This window comes from Pan troglodytes, chromosome 5 (genome assembly GCF_028858775.2).
Source record: "Pan troglodytes isolate AG18354 chromosome 5, NHGRI_mPanTro3-v2.0_pri, whole genome shotgun sequence".
In the NCBI taxonomy this organism is placed as follows: domain Eukaryota; kingdom Metazoa; phylum Chordata; class Mammalia; order Primates; family Hominidae; genus Pan; species Pan troglodytes.
In genome coordinates this window covers 51,195,865-51,215,320 of record NC_072403.2, presented here as the reverse complement: position 1 = coordinate 51,215,320, position 19,456 = coordinate 51,195,865, and the positions used below count along the sequence as shown (strand labels likewise).

At 33.6% G+C, this 19,456-nt stretch overlaps 2 protein-coding genes across 24 annotated transcripts in view; one reads left to right on the top strand and one right to left on the bottom strand.

The window, feature by feature from the left end:
- The window catches only part of RUNX2 (RUNX family transcription factor 2), a 223,234-nt gene extending 221,178 nt beyond the window's left edge, over positions 1–2,056 (bottom strand). For 2 of the 3 annotated variants that reach the window (XM_001142127.6, XM_024357232.3), the window contains exons 1-2: positions 1,834–2,056; positions 1,510–1,633 (exon numbers count right to left, since the gene is read on the bottom strand). In XM_001142127.6, coding sequence (XP_001142127.3) covers positions 1,510–1,633; positions 1,834–1,971 — 262 coding nt within the window. In that variant the 5' untranslated portion in view covers positions 1,972–2,056. The remainder of the gene's footprint in view (positions 1–1,509; positions 1,634–1,833) is intronic. The other variant, XM_001142454.6, reaches the window with a different exon arrangement.
- Positions 1–19,456, top strand: part of SUPT3H (SPT3 homolog, SAGA and STAGA complex component) — a 557,558-nt gene that overhangs the window by 49,766 nt on the left and 488,336 nt on the right. For 7 of the 21 annotated variants that reach the window (XR_010158028.1, XR_010158029.1, XM_063813084.1 and 4 more), the window contains exons 3-4: positions 7,335–7,423; positions 8,411–8,506. The exons of 13 other annotated variants lie outside the window; for them this stretch is intronic. Coding sequence is in view for 6 of the 8 variants with exons in the window: in XM_063813084.1 (XP_063669154.1) it covers positions 7,386–7,423; positions 8,411–8,506 (134 nt within the window). In the remaining 2 variants the exon portion in view is untranslated. Of the gene's footprint in view, positions 1–7,319; positions 7,424–8,410; positions 8,507–19,456 lie in introns of all 21 variants that reach the window. One more of the 21 variants, XM_063813080.1, reaches the window with a different exon arrangement.

The window sequence follows — 19,456 nt, the reverse complement described above, 5'->3', positions numbered from 1 at the left end:
GTAGTCTAGCTGTATTTATGTCCTGCTTCCTTAATATAGAAGTTTTTAGAGTAATACTTGGTACCCATCATTAAAATTTTAAATTAATCTGTGATTATTATATTGTATATATTATAACTGAGGGGGCCCACTTACAGCTATTGAGGGAGTCACTAAAGCAATTTTACATTTTTTTGTAAAATACAAAGTACCTTTCCTCACCCTGTAAGAGAAACCATTTTTTCTCCCTTCAGGTTTAATTATTTCTGTTTGACCTAAACTGAGACTGATCCTCTAGTAGTATCCAGTTAAAATGTGTGAAGTAGGAGGAGTAAAGGAAACTCCAGTCATTAGTTGTAAGTTAAAAGCAGAGTTAATATAGATGTACACAGCAAGAAGGTTTATTTTAATGGATATAAGAAAAATTTTTGAAAACTTGCCTTGTAGTTGGAACATGTTGGACATCATAAAGAGAATCTTGTAAGTGTGTTTAGATATTTTGCTATAATAACACATCAGCTGATGAATGTTAAAGTCATTTACATATCTGTATCAACAGTAAGTTGAAATTAAATATTAAGGGACAAGATTATGCCTACTTCTTTTAAAGTCCAGCATGGTTTAATAGTTGTGGCTTTTAAAAATCATACAGGGTATCCTTATGGAGCTTTATTTTTCATGAGACTAAACAGCAGTTATTCATTTTGGTAGGTCCAAGAGTGTGATTAAAAGAATCTTAGACGTTTCAGTGTTTGCTGTGTGTTTATAACAAGGTCTATGGATAACAGTGTGTAGATGTAAAATTAAAATTACATAGAAAAATGCAGTTGCATGTAAGTTTTAAAATACTTCCATGAACTTTTTAATATCCTGGGCAACTATAAAGATCTTTTAAAAATGGCTGTGATGTGCTTATCATAATTTTATTTCAGCTGAATGTATACTTATATAAAGTTGTTTAGAAACAAACTTATTTAGATAGGATACAGTTTGAATTTATAAGTAGATTTCTTTTAGTTGAGCTGGTTAAAATGTTAACTGTACTACAGGTTTATTTCTGTGTTATACATGGTAGACCATAATGTTGAGATAATTCTGTGGTCTGTTATTTTGTAAAATTGCTTCCTTTTTGAAGTTTGCTCAAATATTGGGAGCTGCCGGAGTCAATAATTTATAATGCTTTGATTAATTTAGGATCTGACTTTTCTTCTGGTGAGGGTTAATGAGAGTATTAAACTGTTTCTTTTACTGTTTTCATATCCTCACCTCTATAACTCTAGAAAACATTTTGATCAATGTGAGATAATTTAATTTTGTATATTTCAAGTCATTACTTTGAAAATTAGATACATTACAGATACCAAATGCAAATATATACAGAAATTTCATTTTTCAATTCTTAACGCAACAAGACAGCATAATTAGGATCTTTAATATACTATTTGGAAAAGCTAGCAGTTTATCAAAGAATCATACCTTTATGTTTAACAGGTTCATATCTTACAGGATTTTAAAAATGGTAACACTTACCCCAAAAGAAGTTTTGCTGACATGGTGTCACTGTGCTGAAGAGGCTGTTTGATGCCATAGTCCCTCCTTTTTTTTTCAGATAGAACTTGTACCCTCTGTTGTAAATACTGCTTGCAGCCTTAAACTGAAAATACAAACCATACCCAAACCTTGTTTTAGTTTTACAGTATGCCTGGAGTACATAGACTTTATATTTATTTTTTTCTGTCAAGAAATTATGTAGCTGGTAACATGTGAAAAGCAAAGAAACAAAACAAAAAGAGAATGAGCAAATATTTGAAGGACCTACTATTACTGCATAGACTGTGGTTAGAGAGCACTCACTGACTCTGTTGGTCTCGGTGGCTGGTAGTGACCTGCGGAGATTAACCATTTAAAAACCAGAGACTTCTTGCTGTCCTCCTGGAGAAAGTTTGCACCGCACTTGTGGTTCTGTGGTTGTTTGTGAGGCGAATGAAGCATTCACACAATCCAAAAAAGCAAAAGCTTTAAAACTCCTTTTTTTTGCAAGCACTATTACTGGAGAGGCAGAATCATGTGGTTTGTGACCTCACAGTACTCTTAAGTAAAGTGGGACTGCCTACCACTGTGGCTTTTCCCCCTTGCTCTTTCTCTCTCTCTCTTTCTCTCACAAAAGGCTTGTGGTAAGGCCTTTCCTGGCATCCAGAAGGATATAGCTTTTTAATTTTTGTGACTCATGAGGATTTGGATAGAATACAAATGCTGAAGGAGCCCAAACTCCTGTAAGGTTAAGCATTTGTAGAGCAGAGCTCTGCAGTTAAGGGCTTTCCTTTCTACTCCCCGCTCAACCTCTGCCTTTTTGCCTCCTCTTTTTAGTTCATTATTGTGTCTGTGGAAAAATGAACAAAATTGGCTCAAGAGTCTGTGTGAAATTCTGAACAACAGTGATGATTTACAATAATTCACATCTTTGGACTGTATCACATTCTGGGGTCTGCTTCATATTTGCTGGGTGGCTGGATTCCTTCTGTTTTCCTTTTTCTTGTCTTCTTAAACTTGTGAATCTGTAACTCATTGTAAAAAAAAAAAAGTTTACCTTAAGGTCTGGTTGCAAACTGCTTGCTAGGCTTGACTATAATTGGCTGTCATGAAAGTGTTAGTCTGGGCATTCTTTTACAAATTTTAAATCACGTCTGTCTAGTTTATTATCAATCTATTAGATGGCAGCCTTTACAATAAAGATTAAATGTAATGTTTCATGTATACCATTATCTCATGCCTAGTTTGAAGATCTTAAAAAAATGAATGACAGGGATTGTAATATAGTTTATTGGATGAATCTTAGTTTTCTTTATGATTGTAATATTTTTTGTCTTTCATGGAAGTGTATTCAGTTTATATAGTTCTTTAAGTAGTTTAGACATTAATAGAGTTGCTGATAGCAGATCTTCTATAAAGTAAAATGCTTATGTTATAATGTAGATTGTTCAGTATTTGATTCTATGAGCTTAGAATAGAGTGGGTTAACAGAAGCTATGTATTTTTTTGTTTCTAATGGAAGCTTTGAAATAAATTACAAAATGCTGTGTGTAGTAAGGAATAATGGCCACAGACAGAGTATGTTAGTCGTCTCGATTTGCTAATTCTGATTCAGAAGAAAATTGGAAACATCTTTGGGAAACTATCTCCTTTTTTGCCCCTTTGGACAAGTATGTATAGAACTCATTTTCTTATTAGGATGATTATATATCATAGGCAGTGAATTTTATATTTATGAATAGAGCTTCCTGTTTTCATCAGTTGGGAGCGATGGAGTATTTTTCAACCAAAATTATAAAGGCGAACAGACCAATTTTCTAGGCATTTTTTTGCCATTTATCCATGCCACTCTAAATCTGCATGTTAGACTTCTTCCTAGCGTGACAGTAACTAGGAGTGGCATAAAGTAAATGGGGTGGGCGGAGACAGTGAATTACAAAAGATTATTTGGAATGTGCAAGGAGGTAAGGGCTAGGGAGACAGGAGGGTGTTAGAACTAAAATATCCCTGTGTTCTTCCTAGTGCTATTCATTATCTGCTTTTGGTTCATATTAGATCACAATAACTGTACAAATATGTTCATAAGTTTCTTTACAGAAAATTTGATTTTCCCAAAATACACTGGTAGGGTATGGGAATGATTCTAGTCCTTTATTTTTCAAATGTCCAGAACCTTTTCAGAATAAACTTTTAGTGATAAAAAACCAGAAATACATTTTGGTGTTTTATTTTAACTATGGATTTATCATGCCTTATTGTATGTGTAAACAGATTTTACATTGAAAGGTAAAAGCGTTCATTTAACATGCAGTTATTCATGTGAAGGAGAGAAAAATTATTTTTTCTCTTTTATAAATAAGTCGTATCCATATTATCTGTATCTCTAATTAGTATCCAAAGTAAACAAAAGGAGGGTTTTGTCCTTATAGCTTGTGGGATTTCAAACATAGTTTCATGTGTACCTATAATAGCAGAATCACTTAATTGAAAATATGTAGGTAGCTGCTGTAGTATGATCAGCAAATGGTTTTCTTCTTTTCAAATAAGCTTATAGTTTCTACATTAGCATTCACTGAAACATCTTACAAACCCAACATTTTGCTATTTTCTTCCTTAAAATCTTCTTTATGTAAACTTTGGCTCTTCAAATTGACCTGATAAGAATTTAAGTAATTTTTAACATCTATTTGTCATTTAATTACCTGTTCACTTTTTGCAGGTAATCCTCCTGCATGTAATTTTTGGACCAGGATTATTATTCTTAACACATGAGAGTTTAGTAGATATTGTTATATATGCACTTTTTGTCCTGTGTGAGGCCTATCAAATTCTAGCAGGAGAAAGATAGTGAAATCATGTGCTTTAAGTTAGTATATTCATTATCCACATGAATTTTTTTCCTAAAACGAAAATATATCCTCTTTGGAGCAAATATTACTTTGTTGTAAAAATTTAAAAAACAATGATAACTGGGGCACATTTGATAATTGGTACACATTTGATAACAGTGTGTTTCATTAGAAATAGCTTACTACACGTGGTGAAGAGATACTGATTTAGAAAAGTCAATGCAAATAAAGCTCTTGATTATAGATTTATACCATGGTTATAATCAGAAATCGAAAACCACAGATTTATTTTTATTTTTATTTTTGCTTTTTAAAGACCCATAAAATTTTATCCTCTCTGGGGACATGTTAGTATTTGCTGTTTTGAAGTAAGCAACAAGTTTAGGTATACTGTATAAATCACATACTTTAATGCCACGGAAATGAAATACAGTTTTGATCTTGAAATCAATTTCAAAGAAAAAAAGTTGTTGGTATCTTGCTTCTCCATGGCTTTGTAGTGAATAAAATGTGTTAGAATTGGTTGAACTTTTGAAAATACCAAGGTATTTGTGTTTAAATGCTGTGTGTGTCTTCATTGTAACCATTTGAGTAATTTTTTACTTTCTTAACTAATGATCATATTTTAATACATTAGTTTTACTTTATCAATATTGTGCTCATTTCTATGCATTTTTTTAAGGATTATTTTAGACTTATTTGCTGCTAACTCTATTCTTTTATTTGCTGCTAATTCTTTGAAAAACAAAGGAGAAAATGGTTTAATGCAGGAATGTTTAAACTTTAGAAGTCCTAATTTGGCTTAAAATGTTCTGATTATGAGGTTTTACGAAGGAAGTTTTTAATTTATTGTTTCATCTTGGTATGTGACTGTTTCTTATTTTACTTTTTTTTGACAATTTTTCTTTTTTTTGGATTTGATGTATAGCTGTTTAAGCTTACACGGGATCTATTTGGCCTCATATTGACTACTTCTGTTAGTAAAATATGTATAGTTTCATCTGTTAAATTATGGTGACTGTGCAGTATTCCATTTCCTTGTTTAATGGGGTATATGTTTATGTACACAACTGCATGCACATTTGTCTTATTGCGTATGTATACAAGGCATTGTTTTGTAGTACTTTTTGTAATGAGAGCATTTTTCTCAGTTTATTTTAATTAGATCAGGTAAAAACCCAAACTAGCACCATTTCCCTGATTGTTTGAACAACTTCATTTGATTAGTTTTAGCAGCTGTCTAAATGTGAGATTATGTGGAATGCCAGAAGAGAAAATGCTAAGTCAATCTCTCCCGCCTTCCCTCCCTCCCTCTCCCTATCTCTCTCCCTCTACCAATCTCTCTCCCTCTACCTGTCTCCCCCATTCCTCCTCTTTCCCTTTCTTTCTCCTTCAGGCCTTTTTGGTTTCTCTTCCTTTTTTCCCTCATTTCTATACAGCCTCAAAGTAGATTCTTAAGTTCTAGTAGGGGATATTGACATTAATCCTCACTAATGAATACTCGGTAGATTTGGAGCTCTTAACATTCATTACAAATTGTTATATTCTAATATGTAATGCCTCAGTTGTTAGATAGTATTGGCATCTGATTATAGAGACTTAATTTCTTTCAGCTGTTTTTAATTGTTTCTTGAATCCTTTTATGCTAATTTACTTTAATACATTGTTCACATAGTATTAACACTTTAATTATGAGGATTACTTTTTTTTCTTTGATTATTCTTTGAAGTGCAGAGTGATCCATACTTGTTTAATGTAGCTGTATAAGTAATTCATGTTTCTTGTAATTATTAGAACAATTCATCTTTGAATGCTGTCATTTTTGTAATAATAAAAAAAGGCGAGAACTTGCAGAAAATATGGGAAACATGCTCATATGACAGCTGAGGATGTGGCTAGACTAAAGCAGGAAACTACTACCCACAATGCAATGTTACATACACTACCACTTAATAAAATTTATATCAAACATGCTACTGACAAAACCAAAGAAAAATAATATCCCAGCTATGCTATTTAATGTATCTAGGGAGAAGTGAAAGTAATCTTTTTAGAATCTTTGTACTTAGAGAATATAGTAAATGAAACTGTAGGACATTATTGTATACGTTGGAGCACTGCTGTAACTTTGTGCTATGGAACATGGCTGTAGGTAAAACTGTCCTATAATGAGAATCTTTTGTATATTAGCTTTCTTGGAAAAGGTACAAAAGGAAAATCTCCTCTCTTTCAATTGAACTCTTTTAGTATTAAATAGGATTAGAGGATATTATCACTTGAAAAAATAAGTTAAATTTTGAGATATTCATTGTCATTATCTAAACTTTTAGTACAGTCATGTATATTTCGTTACAATTTAAGATGTCTTTTATTGCCAAGTTGGGGGTGGGACTTGAATTGTCCACTGAGGCATATTTCTTTTTCAAGTAATTGTTTTTCTTGCTCTTTATTTATGTTAATGACTTGCTCTATCAGTCTATGTGCTTTACTGTAGGGAGGTTATTCTAAAGCAAAAATGTGAACTGCTTTTATAATGTGGTTGAAAAACATGTTAAGGCATCATCTAAAAAAATCGGGTTTTAATATATTTAAGGTTTCCGTTTATAAATCTTAATCCACTGTGCTCTTAGCTGTCAGACTTCAACAATTTTGATGAAGTTAATAACTTAATAATTTAGATGAATTTTGAGGTTTATAAAGGAGGTTGTTGAAGGTTTAACCGAACATAGTAGAGTTTTTGAATTGATAACCAATGTATACAAGTTTAGTTAGAGGAAGAATAGAGAAGATTGTAAGTTAGTGTTACTTATGAAGGATTCCTCTCTGAGCATTCCAGTATATAAATTGTCAGTGTTTTGTTTCACAACCGGCACAGTAATTGTCATCTCATAATTTAAACATGAATATCATCGTATGTCTGTCTGTATCTCTATTAAGGATGATTTGCTTAATTGTTTGAAGTTTTTTCTCCTTTAGAAACTGCTTATCAATAACAGCTGTAGCACTGTGGCTTTTCTCCATGGACTCATGGTGGTCTTTGGAACAACGTTCTTCAACTTTGACAGGTGAGACAGAGGCTCTCCAGTGCCACTGCTTTTGGATGAATCTGACTGTGGTTGGAGAACGTGCATCTTGCCAAAATATATGGGCGAGACCACACACAGCCTTTAAAATAGTTATTGTAGGCTTATTTTTAGGAATACATGTCTTGACAGTTCTTTTATTTGCATGCCAGTTTCATTACTGTGTATAGATTTTTCATTGGTTTCAGTAAAGGCGATCGCAGATTTAGGTCTCTATTTGTTAGGCCTTGTGTATAACTTATGCTGGAAAATACCTTGAGTTCTAGCATAATTAACAATATAGAAAATATATTGAAAATGAAGTGCTAGAATACTGATCTTTTTGTTTTTATATATTTGACAGTATTCCCATTGGAAATCTCAATTTCTCAGAAAGCATAGCAGTGAAAACTTGCACTAATTTTACTTTTAAGATTAAGGAAGTCAGGAAAGAAATGTTAAAATATTCATATATTTTAATTATATTAATATTAGAAAATTATAAAAGTATGCATTTTTATAATATTGGTATAATAAAGCATTGTTTAAAATGTAGGTTTTACACTTTAATAGAAGCTTGAAAGCATTGAAACTAATTCCTGAAGAAGTCTGTTTCTTGATGCATAGGCATAATATACGTGTTATCCAGTCTTTTTATGGGATGATTAAAACTTTATTTAGCTTAATGAACTATAAAATTGTTTGAATATGTTTAAAAATAAGTATTTCTAGTTTTCTAAAACTAGCTTTTTTAGTGACCAGTAGAGATCACTCTAGACTTTTATAAAATGTTAATTGTTTCTTTTTATAAAATGCTGCATTGGATAATTATTCATGATTCTTATTAAGTTATTAGTATTAACAATATTAAAACTTCTTGGGAACTGGGAGGTCACAAGACTTTTTACTTGATGATTAATGAATATTTCTTAGGTATTTATTTATAATATGTTTTAACCATCTAAGGTGAGATTACAATTTTTTTTCTAGCTTCATAGGGAAAACAGATACTATAGAAGTAATTGGAAAATCAGTTTTTCCCTATTGTTATCACAGTATCCTTCCACTGCTGAATGATTCTGGCAGGTAAGTAGTGGGAAATTGTGTTCCTATCGCTTTTCAAGAGAACAAGTTTATGGATAGAAGAGAGAATGTATTATATACAAATAGATTGTTTAGAGAAAGATCTGGTGCTTACCTGTCAGAAATCAACATGCATGTGAAACTTGATTGGTTGCTAGATTGAAAGTAGAGCTACATAGTTCACTTTTAGGATATTTGAGAAAACTTGGAATATGGACTGGATTGCGACGATACTATGGAATATGTATTAAGTTAGATGTGATAATGCTATCATGTTTTTATAGTACAATATCCATAGTCTTAAAAGAGATATGAGCTGAATTAATAAAATTTAATTAAATACATTCATAAAATAAATACATTTGTAAAACAAATGTGTCAAAATGTTAATTGGTGTATATAAGTAAAGGATATATAGGCATTTTTCAGCTTAAACAGTGAATTCTGAAAGCTAAACCATTTTATGTTTAAGTGATACAGAAATTTGATTTCAAATGGAAATCATACTTGAGGAAAATTCACTCATGTATAAATAAATTTTTAAAAATGAGTGAATATGAGTAGCTTGGGCTATACAGCAATTTTAGATTTTAGTTTATAGTTTTATTCTTTAAATTTTATTCACAGTAAAAAAATGGCTAGTTTTCACAGTTTATTTATATATGGCAAATATAAATTGAAGATGGTAAAATATTTTTGAAAATCCTAACTTTAAGAATTATGAGTTTGCATTATGGTAATTCAAGGCTAGAAATTTTTAGAGGATCAAAACAAGCATCTGTTATTGGTATGTCATTTGTGTATTCTTAGCTGTATGCTTCTGGAATATATATATAAAAGCCTTAAAAAGTTTATTTACATTAAATACTATTATATTGTACTACTGTTACTAAATTATTTATACTACTACAACTGTACTAATACTACTAAATTGTTTATACTACTACATTACACTTTACAAGCAGTATTTTAATGATCAGAAGACTACGTCTCTATGTACAAAGTATTAATTTTGAATTTGTGTTATACTAGTTGATGCCCTACCAGGAATTGACACACTTTTTCTAAAAGGCCAGGTAGTAAATATTTTTGGCTTTGTGGGCCATAGGATTTCTGTTAACTACCTAACCATTGCCGTGTGAAAGCAGATGATAAGTAAACAAATGAGTATGGCTGAATTCCAGTAAAACTTTATTTACAAAAACAGGAAGTTGTGGCCAGGCATGGTGGTTCACACCTATAATCCCAGCATTTTGGGAGGCTGAGGTGGGAGGATCACTTGCCCCCAGGAGTTCGAGACCAGCCTGGGCAACATGGTGAGACCCCATGTCTACCAGAAAAAAAAAATGGAAAAGAAAAATTAGCCAGGCATGGTGACGTACGCTTGTGGTCCCAGCTATTAGGGAGGCTGAGGTGAGAGGATCACCTGACCCCAGGAGGTGCAGGCTGCAGTGAGCTGTGTTCTTGCCACTGCACTACAGCCTGGGCGACAGAGCAAAGCCCTGTCTCAAAAAACAAAAAAAAACCTGGGAAGCTGCCATAGTGGTTTGTCCACTCCTCTTATAGAACAGGCAAGAATGACTTGTAATAATGAAGATCATGTTTCTTATTTATATATTATAATAGAATTCTTGAAGTATTTGGAAATTTTTTTAATAATATTGTTACGTGAAAGATCGTGTCTATGGTATGTAATAACCATCTCTTGAATTGAGTCATGCAAGTTCATCTTGATCATATAATCATTATATTGTGTCACCCTAAAGTCCTTTTAGGATGAGGTTGGAATCCAAATAATTTTGATTAGAGTCCATCTATAAATTATCTTCAATCTCAATATTTAATTTATTTACTTTTCATTATTACTACTAAGATGTTAAGATTTATGTACTTATTATCCACAGAAATGTTCTCTGTTTTAGAGTTCACTACGTTTAATGCCTAAGCATGAAATATTGTAGCAGAAATCTTAGTAACAACTATGATCAACTATTTTCCCTCTGTTTTATCCATATTTGAATTTCATTGGGTGGAAAAAGTAACTAGTTATATTTGATATTACTATGTATTTCCAGAAACAGTCATTGCATCTTCCATTGGACATAATATCCAAAGTAAATTCATTTTCTGAGGATTTACCTACATTAGGTAGACTTTGAGTATTATTTGATGATGGTGGTTACTACTGAGTAAGAAAAGTAATATTTTATGTATTTTTATTGGTAAATAAAAATTGAGCTTGTATTCTGATCTGAATTTCAGATCTTTAGCCTGTTAACACTTAAGGTTTTATATAAATGGGATGGCTTTAAGTAACAGCTTACAGTTCAAATTATTGTGTACTTTATTTTGTCCATGATCATTTTAAGCAATTCTAATTATTAGATATACCGGCAAGAATATGTCTCAAGTAATTTTGTTATGGAGGAGGAATCTTTCTGCCTGCTTCCTCCTGCCTTACAAACTCTGGTGATTGCCTGTTTGCCCTCATTTATGATAAAGTTCCAAAGTGATTGTTTGTACCTCCCATATTTAATTATAAGACACATCATAAGACACATAATTATAAGACACCTATTTAATTATAAAACACATAAATCATTGCAAGCAGTAAGAAAGATAGCTCGTCTGAGAGGGAAACACACACATATACAAACCCAAAAAGCATCTTCAAGGGTCATTTAATGTGAGGGCAGATTGATTGCCCTGTCTGCCTCAGTACATTTTAAAAGATATCAGTGTAGGAATTTAATGAACTAGTTGACAAGAGGAACATTTTTTTAAACATACTTTTTTATGAAAGACTGGGAAATATTTAATATTTATGTAGGGAAGATTTTCATCCAAAATTAATAAATTAAAAATAGTTTTGACATTTAAAGTTATATAATGATCATGTAGTAGGAAAATCTCTGAGAAATAAAATCTTGACTAATAATAAATGGTTAATATAGATTTACTTTATTTATTTCACTATCTCTTGGTACTATTTTAAATCTCTAGGACTCCTGTCATTTTTAGTTATAAATTCATGTTTTTTGAAAATTGAGAAATCCTAAAGACGGCATATTTTTGAAATAATTTATGGATTATTCAATACAACTGGTTGGTGTACACTCTAGCATTGCTATTTAGTTATTTACTGCATGAAATATTTATAAAGTTGATTAGTGATAATGTCTTAAATTAATAGACTTTATTTTTCAGTGCAGTTTTAAATTTACAGACAAATTGATCACAAAGTACAGAGAATTCCCATAAGCTCTCACCTTCCTGCCACTGCCAACAGCTCTCAGTTTACTCTTACTAATATCTTGCATTGGTGGTCTACACTTAATTACAATTGATGAACCAATATTGATACATTATAGTTAGCTAAAGTCCACAGTTTACATTAGGATTTATTCTTTATGTTGTACCATTTCATAGGTTTTGCCAAATGTATAATGTCCTGTCTCCAAAATTATGGTGTCATCCAGAATAGTTTCACTGCCCTAAATATCCTCTGTGCACCTCCTATCCTTCTCTCTCCACAATCCCTGTTAATAACTATTTTTTTCTTCCCTTTCTTTTTACTGATACATGTATGTAATAGTGGTTAAATACATATAACATAAATTTACTATCTTAACCATTGTGACAACGGATCTTTTTACTCTGTCTATAGTATTGCCTTTTCCAGTATGTCATGTAGTTGGAATTGACTCCCAATCCTGCAAGTCCTTTTCATAATGGTGTTAATCTATTCCTGAGGGTGAGGCTCTCATCACCTGAAAACCTCCCGTTTTAAAAATTGTGTTACTTGTTTTTTTGCATTCCTTATGTATTTTAGATATTAACCCCTTTGCAGATGTATGGTTTGCAAATATATTTTCTCATTCTGTATGCTTGTTTCTTTACTCTGTTGATTGTTTTCTTTGTTCTGTAGTAGTGTTTTAGTTTATTGTAATCCCATTTGCCTATTTTTGCTTTTGTTGCCAGTTCTTTTGGGGTCATATCCAAAACATTATTATCCAAACCAATTTCATAGAGCTTTTCCCCTCTGTTTTCTTCTAGCAGCTTTGCAATTTCATGTCTTATATTTGTGTTTAATGCAGTTTGAGTTGATTTTTGTGTATGTTGTTAGATAAGGATCTAATTTTATTCTTCTGCATGTAGCTAACCAGTTTCCCCAGCACCATTTATTGAAGAGACTATCCTTCCCTCATTTTGTGTTCTTGGCATCTTTATTGAAAATCAGTTGACAGTAAATGTATGGATTTACTTCTGGATTCACTGTTCTGTTCCGTTTGTGCGTGTGCTTTTATGCCCGTACCATGCTGTTTTGATTACTGTAGCTTGATAGTAGATTTTCAAATTAGGTAATGTGAAGTCTCTGGATTTGCTTTTTGCTCAAGACTGCTTTGGCTATTTGGGGTCATTTGTGGTTCCATATGAATTTTAGGATTGTTTTTTCTGTTTCTGTGGAAAGTGTCATTAGATAAAGATTGCATTCAGTCTTTAGGTCACTTTGGGTAGTCTGGACATTTTGACAATATTCTTTTTTTTTTTTTTTTTTTGAGACAGAGTCTTCCTCTGTTACCCAGGCTGAAGTGCAAGTGGTGTGATCTCAACTCACTGCAACCTCTACCTCCCAGGCTCAAGTGATCCTTCCACCTCAGCCTCCTGAGTAGCTGGAACTATCCGTGCATGCCACGATGCCTGGCTAATTTTTGTATTTTTTGTAGAGATGGGGTCTCGCCATGTTGCCCAGGCTGGTCTTGAACTTTTGAGCTCAAGTGATCCGCCCACTTTGGCCTCCTAAATTTCTGAGATTACAGGTTCCATATGGCAGGAGCCACTGTGCCTGGCCTTAACAATACTCTTTCAATACATAAAGTTAGAATATCTTTCCATTTAATTGTGTCTTCTTCCATTTCTTTCCTCAGTGTTCATGCAGGCATGAGCCGCTGTGCCTGGTTTTAACAATATTCTTTCAATCCATAAAGTTAGGATATCTTTCCATTTAATTGTGTCTTCCATTTCTTTCATCAGTGTTTTGTAGTTTTCACAGTATAGTGTACAGGCTGTACTTCTTTGGTCAAATTTATTTCTAAGTATTTACCTTTTTTTGGTAGCTATTGTTAATGAGTTTTTTAAAATTTCTTTTTTGAATAGTATGGAAATGATACTGATTTTCACATGTTGATTTTGTGTCTTGCAGAATTACTGAATTTGTTTATTTGTTCTAACAGTTTATTCCAGAGTCTTTAGGTTTTATTCCATGAAAGATTATGTTGTCTGCCAACAGAGATGATATAACTTTTTCCTTTGGATGCCTATTATTTCTTTCTCTTATCTAATTTTGCTTGATACAATATTTTTTTTTTGCTTTTTATAGGAGTTATTTAGTATTTACAGCTTTCAACATAGACATCCCTCTGATTCATTTTTATTTTTTATTTTTTTAAAATTTTATTTTTCCATAAGTTATTGGAGTACAGGTGGTATTTGGTTACATGAGTAAGTTCTTTAGTGGAGATTTGTGAGAACCTGGTGCACCCATCACCCGAGCAGTATACACTGCACCGTATTTGTTGTCTTTTATCCCCCACTTCACTCCCACTCTTCTCCCCAAGTCTCCAAAGTCCATTGTATCATTGTTACGCCTTTGTGTCCTCATAGCTTAGCTCCCACATATCAGTGAGAACATACGATGTTTGGTTTTCCATTCCTGAGTTACTTCACTTGGAATAATAGTCTCTAATCTCATCCAGGTCATTGCAAATGCTGTTAATTCATTCCTTTGTATGGTTGAGTAGTATTCCATCATCTATCTATCTATCTATCTATCTATCTATCTATCTATCTATCTAAGCTTCTTTATCCACTCATTGATTGATAGGCATTTGGGTTGGTTCCATGATTTTGCTATTGTGAATTGTGCTGCTATAAACATGCGTGTGCAAGTATCTTTTTAGAATAATGACTTCTTTTCCTCAGGGTAGATACCCAGTAATGAGATTGCTGGATCAAATGGTAGTTCTACTTTTAGTTCTTTAAGGAGTCTCCACACTGTTTTCCATAGCAGCTTGTACTGGTTTACATTCCTACCAGCAGTGTAGAAGTGTTCCCTGTTCACCGCATCCATGCCAACATCTACTGTGTTTTGATTCTTTGATTATGGCCATTCTTACAGGAGTAAGGTGGTATCGCATTGTGGTTTTGATTTGCATTTCCCTGATCATTAGTGATGTTGAGCATTTTTTCATGTGTTTGTTGGCCATTTGTATATCTTCTTTTGAGAGTTGTCTATTCATGTCCTTAGCCCACTTTTTGATGGTATTGATTGATTTTTCTTGTTGATTTGAGTTTGTTGTAGATTCTAGATATTAGTCCTTTGTCAGATATATAGATTGTGAAGATTTTCTCCAACTCTGTGGGTTGTCTGTTTACTTTGCTGACTGTTCCTTTTGCCATGCAAAAGCTCTTTAATTAGGTCACAGCTATTTATTTTTGTTTTTATTGCAATTGCTTTTGGGTTTTTGGTCATGAAATCCTTGTTTAAGGCAATGTCTAGAAGGGTTTTTCCAATGTTAACTTCTAGAATTTTTAGTTTCAGGTCTTAGATTTAAGTCCTTAATCCATCTTGAGTTGATTTTTGTGTAAGGTGAGAGATGAGGTCGAGTTTCATTCTCCTACATGTGGCTAGCCTAGTGTCTGAGCACCATTTGTTGAAAAGGGAGTCCTTTCCCCACTTTGTTTTTGTTTGTTTTGTCAAAGATCAGTTGGCTATAAGTATTTGGATTTATTTCTGAGTTCTCTATTCTGTTCCATTGGTCTATATGCTTATTTTTATACTAGTACCATGCTGTTTTGGTGACTATGGCCTCATAGTATATTTTGAAATCAGGTAATATGCCTCCAGATTTGTTCTTTTTGCTTAGCCTTGCTTTGGCTATGCGGGCTCTTTTTTGGTTCCATATGAATTTTAGAATTGTTTTTTCTAACTGTGGAGAATGGTGGTGCTATTTTGATGGGGATTGCTTTGAATTTATAGATTGCTTTTGGCAGTATGATGATTTTCACAATACTGATTCTGGCCATCCATGAGCATAGGATGTGTTTCCATTTGTTTGTGTTGTCTGTAATTTCTTTTAGCAGTATTTTATAGTTTTCCTTGTAGAGGTCTTTCGACTCCTTTGTTAGGTATATTCCTAAGTATTTTATTATTTTTGCAGCTATTGTAAAAGGGATTGAGTTATTGATTTCTCAGCTTGATTGCTGTTGGTATATAGAAGAGCTACTGATTTGTGTACTTTAATCTTGTATCTGGAAACTTTACTGAATTCTTTTATCAATTCTAGGAGCTTTCTGGAGAAGTACTTAGGGTTTCCAAGGTAAACGATCATATTGTCAGCAAACGGCAACAGTCTGACTTCCTCTTTACCGACGTGGATGCCCTTTATCTCTTTCTCTTGTCGGATTGTTCTGGCTAAGACTTCCAGTACTATGTTGAAGAGGAGTGGTGAGAATGGGCATCCTTGTCTTGTTCCCATTCTCAGGGGGAATACTTTCAAGTTTTTCCCATTCAGTATTATGTTGGCTGTGGTTTTGTCATAGATGGCTTTTATTACATTAAGATACGTCCCTTGTATGTTGATTTTGCTGAGGGTTTTGATCATAAAGGGATGCTGGATTTTGTCGAATGCTTTTTCTGCATCGATTGAGATGATTGTGTGATTTTTGTTTTAAAATCTGTTTATGTGGTGAAATATATTTATTGACTTGCATATGTTAAACCATCCCTGCATCCGTGGTATGAAACCCACTTGATCATGGTGGATTATCTTTTTGATGTGTTACTGGATTTGGTTAGCTAGTATTTTGTTAAGGATTTTAGTATCTATGTTCATCAAGGATATCAGTCTGTAGTTTTCTTTTTTGGTTATGTCCTTCCCTGGTTTTGTTATTAGGGTGATGCTGGCTTCATAGAATGGATTAGTGAGGGTTCCCTCTTTCTCTATCTTGTGGAATAGTGTTGAAAGGATTGGTACCAGTTCTTCTTTGAATGTCTGGTAGAATTCTGCTGTGAATCCGTCTGGTCCTGGACTTTTTTTTTTTTTTTATAATTTTTAAATTACCATTTCAATCTCGCTGCTTGTTATTGGTCTGTTCAAGGTATCTAATTCTTCCTTATTTAAGCTAGCAGGGTTGTATTTTCTAGGAATTGATCCATCTGTTCTAGGTTTTCTAGTTTATGTGTGTAAAGGTGTTCATAGTAGTCTCGAATGATCTTTTGTATTTCAGTAGTGTCAGTTGTAGTATCTCCTGTTTCATTTCTCAGTGAGGTTATTTGGATTTTCTCTCTTTTCTTGGTTAATCTTGCAAATGGTCTATCAATCTTATATATCTTTTCAAATAACCATCTTTTTGTTTCATGTATCTTTTGTACTGTATTTTTTGTTTGTTTCAATTTTGTTTAGTTCTTCTCTGCTCTTATTTTTTTTCTTCTACTGGGTTTGCTTTTGGTTTGTTCTTGTTTCTGTAGTTCCCTGAGGCGTGACTTTAGATTGTCTGTTTGTGCTCTTTCAACCTTTTTGATGTAGGCGTTTAGGGCTATGAACTTTCCTCTTAGCATTGCCTTTGCTGTGTCCCAGAGGTTTTGATAAGTTATGTCATTATTGTCATTCAGTTCGAAGAATTTTTTAATTTTCATTTTGATTTCATTTTTGATCCAGTGCTCATTCAAGAGCAGGTTATTTAATTTCCATGTATTTGCATGGTTTTGAGGGTTCCTTTTGGAGTTGATTTCCAGTTTTATTCCACTGTGGTCTGAGAAAGTGCTTGATAGCATTTCAATTTTCTTAAATTTATTGAGGCTCTTTATATGGCCTATCATATGGTCTATCTTGGCGAAAGTTCCATGGCTGTTGAATAGAATGTGTATTCTGCAGTTGTTGGATGAAATGTTCTGTATATATCTGCTCAAAGTCTATTTGTTCCAAGGTATAGTTTAAATTTATTGTTTCTTTGTTGACTGTCTTGTTGACCTGTCTAGTGCTGTCAGTGGAGTATTGAAGTTCCCCCCCCCCCGCCCCACACATTATTGTGTTGCTGTCTGTCTCATTCTTAGGTCTATTAGTAATTGTTTTATAAATTTGGGAGCTCCAGTATTAGGTGCATGTATGTTTAGGATTATGATATTTTCCTGTTGGACAAGGCCTTTTATCATTATATAATGTCCCTTTTTGTCTTTTTTTTTTTTTGAGACGGAGTCTCACTCTGTTGTCCAGGCTGGAGTGCAGTGGCACGATCTCGGCTCACTGCAAGCTCCGCCTCCTGGGTTCACGCCATTCTCCTGCCTCAGCCTCCTGAGTAGCTGGGACTACAGGCACCCGCCACCATGCCTGGCTAATTTTTTTGTATATTTTGTGGAGATAGGGTTTCACTGTGTTAGCCAGGGCCAGGATGGTCTTGATCTCCTGACCTCGTGATCCGCACACCTTGGCCTCCCAAAGTGCTGGGATTACAGGTGTCAGCCACCGTGCCCGGCCTTTTGTATTTTTTAACTGTTGTTGCTTTAAGGTTTCTTTTGTCTGATATAAGAATTGCTACTCCTGCTTGCTTTTGGTGTCCATTTGCATGAAATGCTCTTTACTACCCCTTTAAGTTTATGTGAGTCCTTATGTGTTAGGTGAATCTCCTGAAGGCAGCAGATAATTGGTTGGTGAGTTCTTACCTATTCTGCAATTCTGTATGTTATAAGTGGAGCATTTAGGCCATTTACATTCCATGTTAGTATTGAAATGTGAGGTACCCTTGCATTCATCATGTTCTTTGTTACCTTTATACTTTGTTTTTTTTTGTTTTTGCTTTTTAACTTGTATTTTTGTTTTATAGGTCGTGTGTGCTTTATGCTTTAAAGAGATTCTGTTTTGATGTGTTTCCAGGATTTGTTTCAAGATTTAGAGCTCCTTTTAGCAGTTCTTTTAGTGGTTGCTTGGTAATGGTGAATTCTCTCAGCATTTGTCTGAAAATGACTGTATCTTTCCTTCATATATGATGTTTAGTTTCGCTGGATACAAAATTCTTGGCTGAAGATTGTTTTGTTTGAGGAGGTTGAAGATAGGGCCCCAATCCCTTCTAGCTTGTAGGGTTTCTGCTCAGAAATCTGCTGTTAATCTGATAGGTTTTCCTTTATAGGTTACCTGGTACTTTTGTCTAACAGCTTTTATGATACTTTCCTTTGTCTTAACTTTGGATAACCTGATGACAGTGTGCCTAGACGTTGATCTTTTTGTGATGAATTTCCCAGGTGTTTTTTTGTGCTTCTTGTATTTGGATGTCTAGGTCTCTAGCAAGGCTGGGGAAGTTTTCCTTGATTATTCCCCCAGATATGTTTTCTAAGCTTTTAGAATTGTCTTCTTCCTCAGGAACACTGATTATTCTTAGGTCTGTTAGTAATTGTGCATTCTCCACAGAGTATTCTTAGGTTTGGTTGTTTAACATAATCCCAAACTTCTTGGAGGGTTTGTTCATATTATTCTGTTTTCTTTTTCTTTGTTGGATTGGGTTAGTTCGAAGACCTTGTCTTTGAGCTCTCAATTTCTTCTGCTTGTTCTGTTCTATTGCTGAGACTTTCCAGAGCATTTTGCATTTCTAAAAGTGTGTCCAAAGTTTCCTGAATTTTTGATTGTATTTTCTTTATGCTATCTATTTTGTTGAATATTGATCCCTTCACTTCTTATATCACTTTTTGGATTTCCTTGCATTGGGCTTCGCCTTTCTCTGGTCCCTCCCTGTTTAGCTTAATAACTAACTTCCTGAATTCTTTTTCAGGTAAGTGAGGGATTTCTTCTTGGTTTGGATCCATTGCTGGTGAACTAGTGTGATTTTATGGGGGTGTTGATGAACCCTGTTTTGTCATATTACCAGGGTTAATTTCCTGGTTCTTTCCTATTTGGGTAGGCT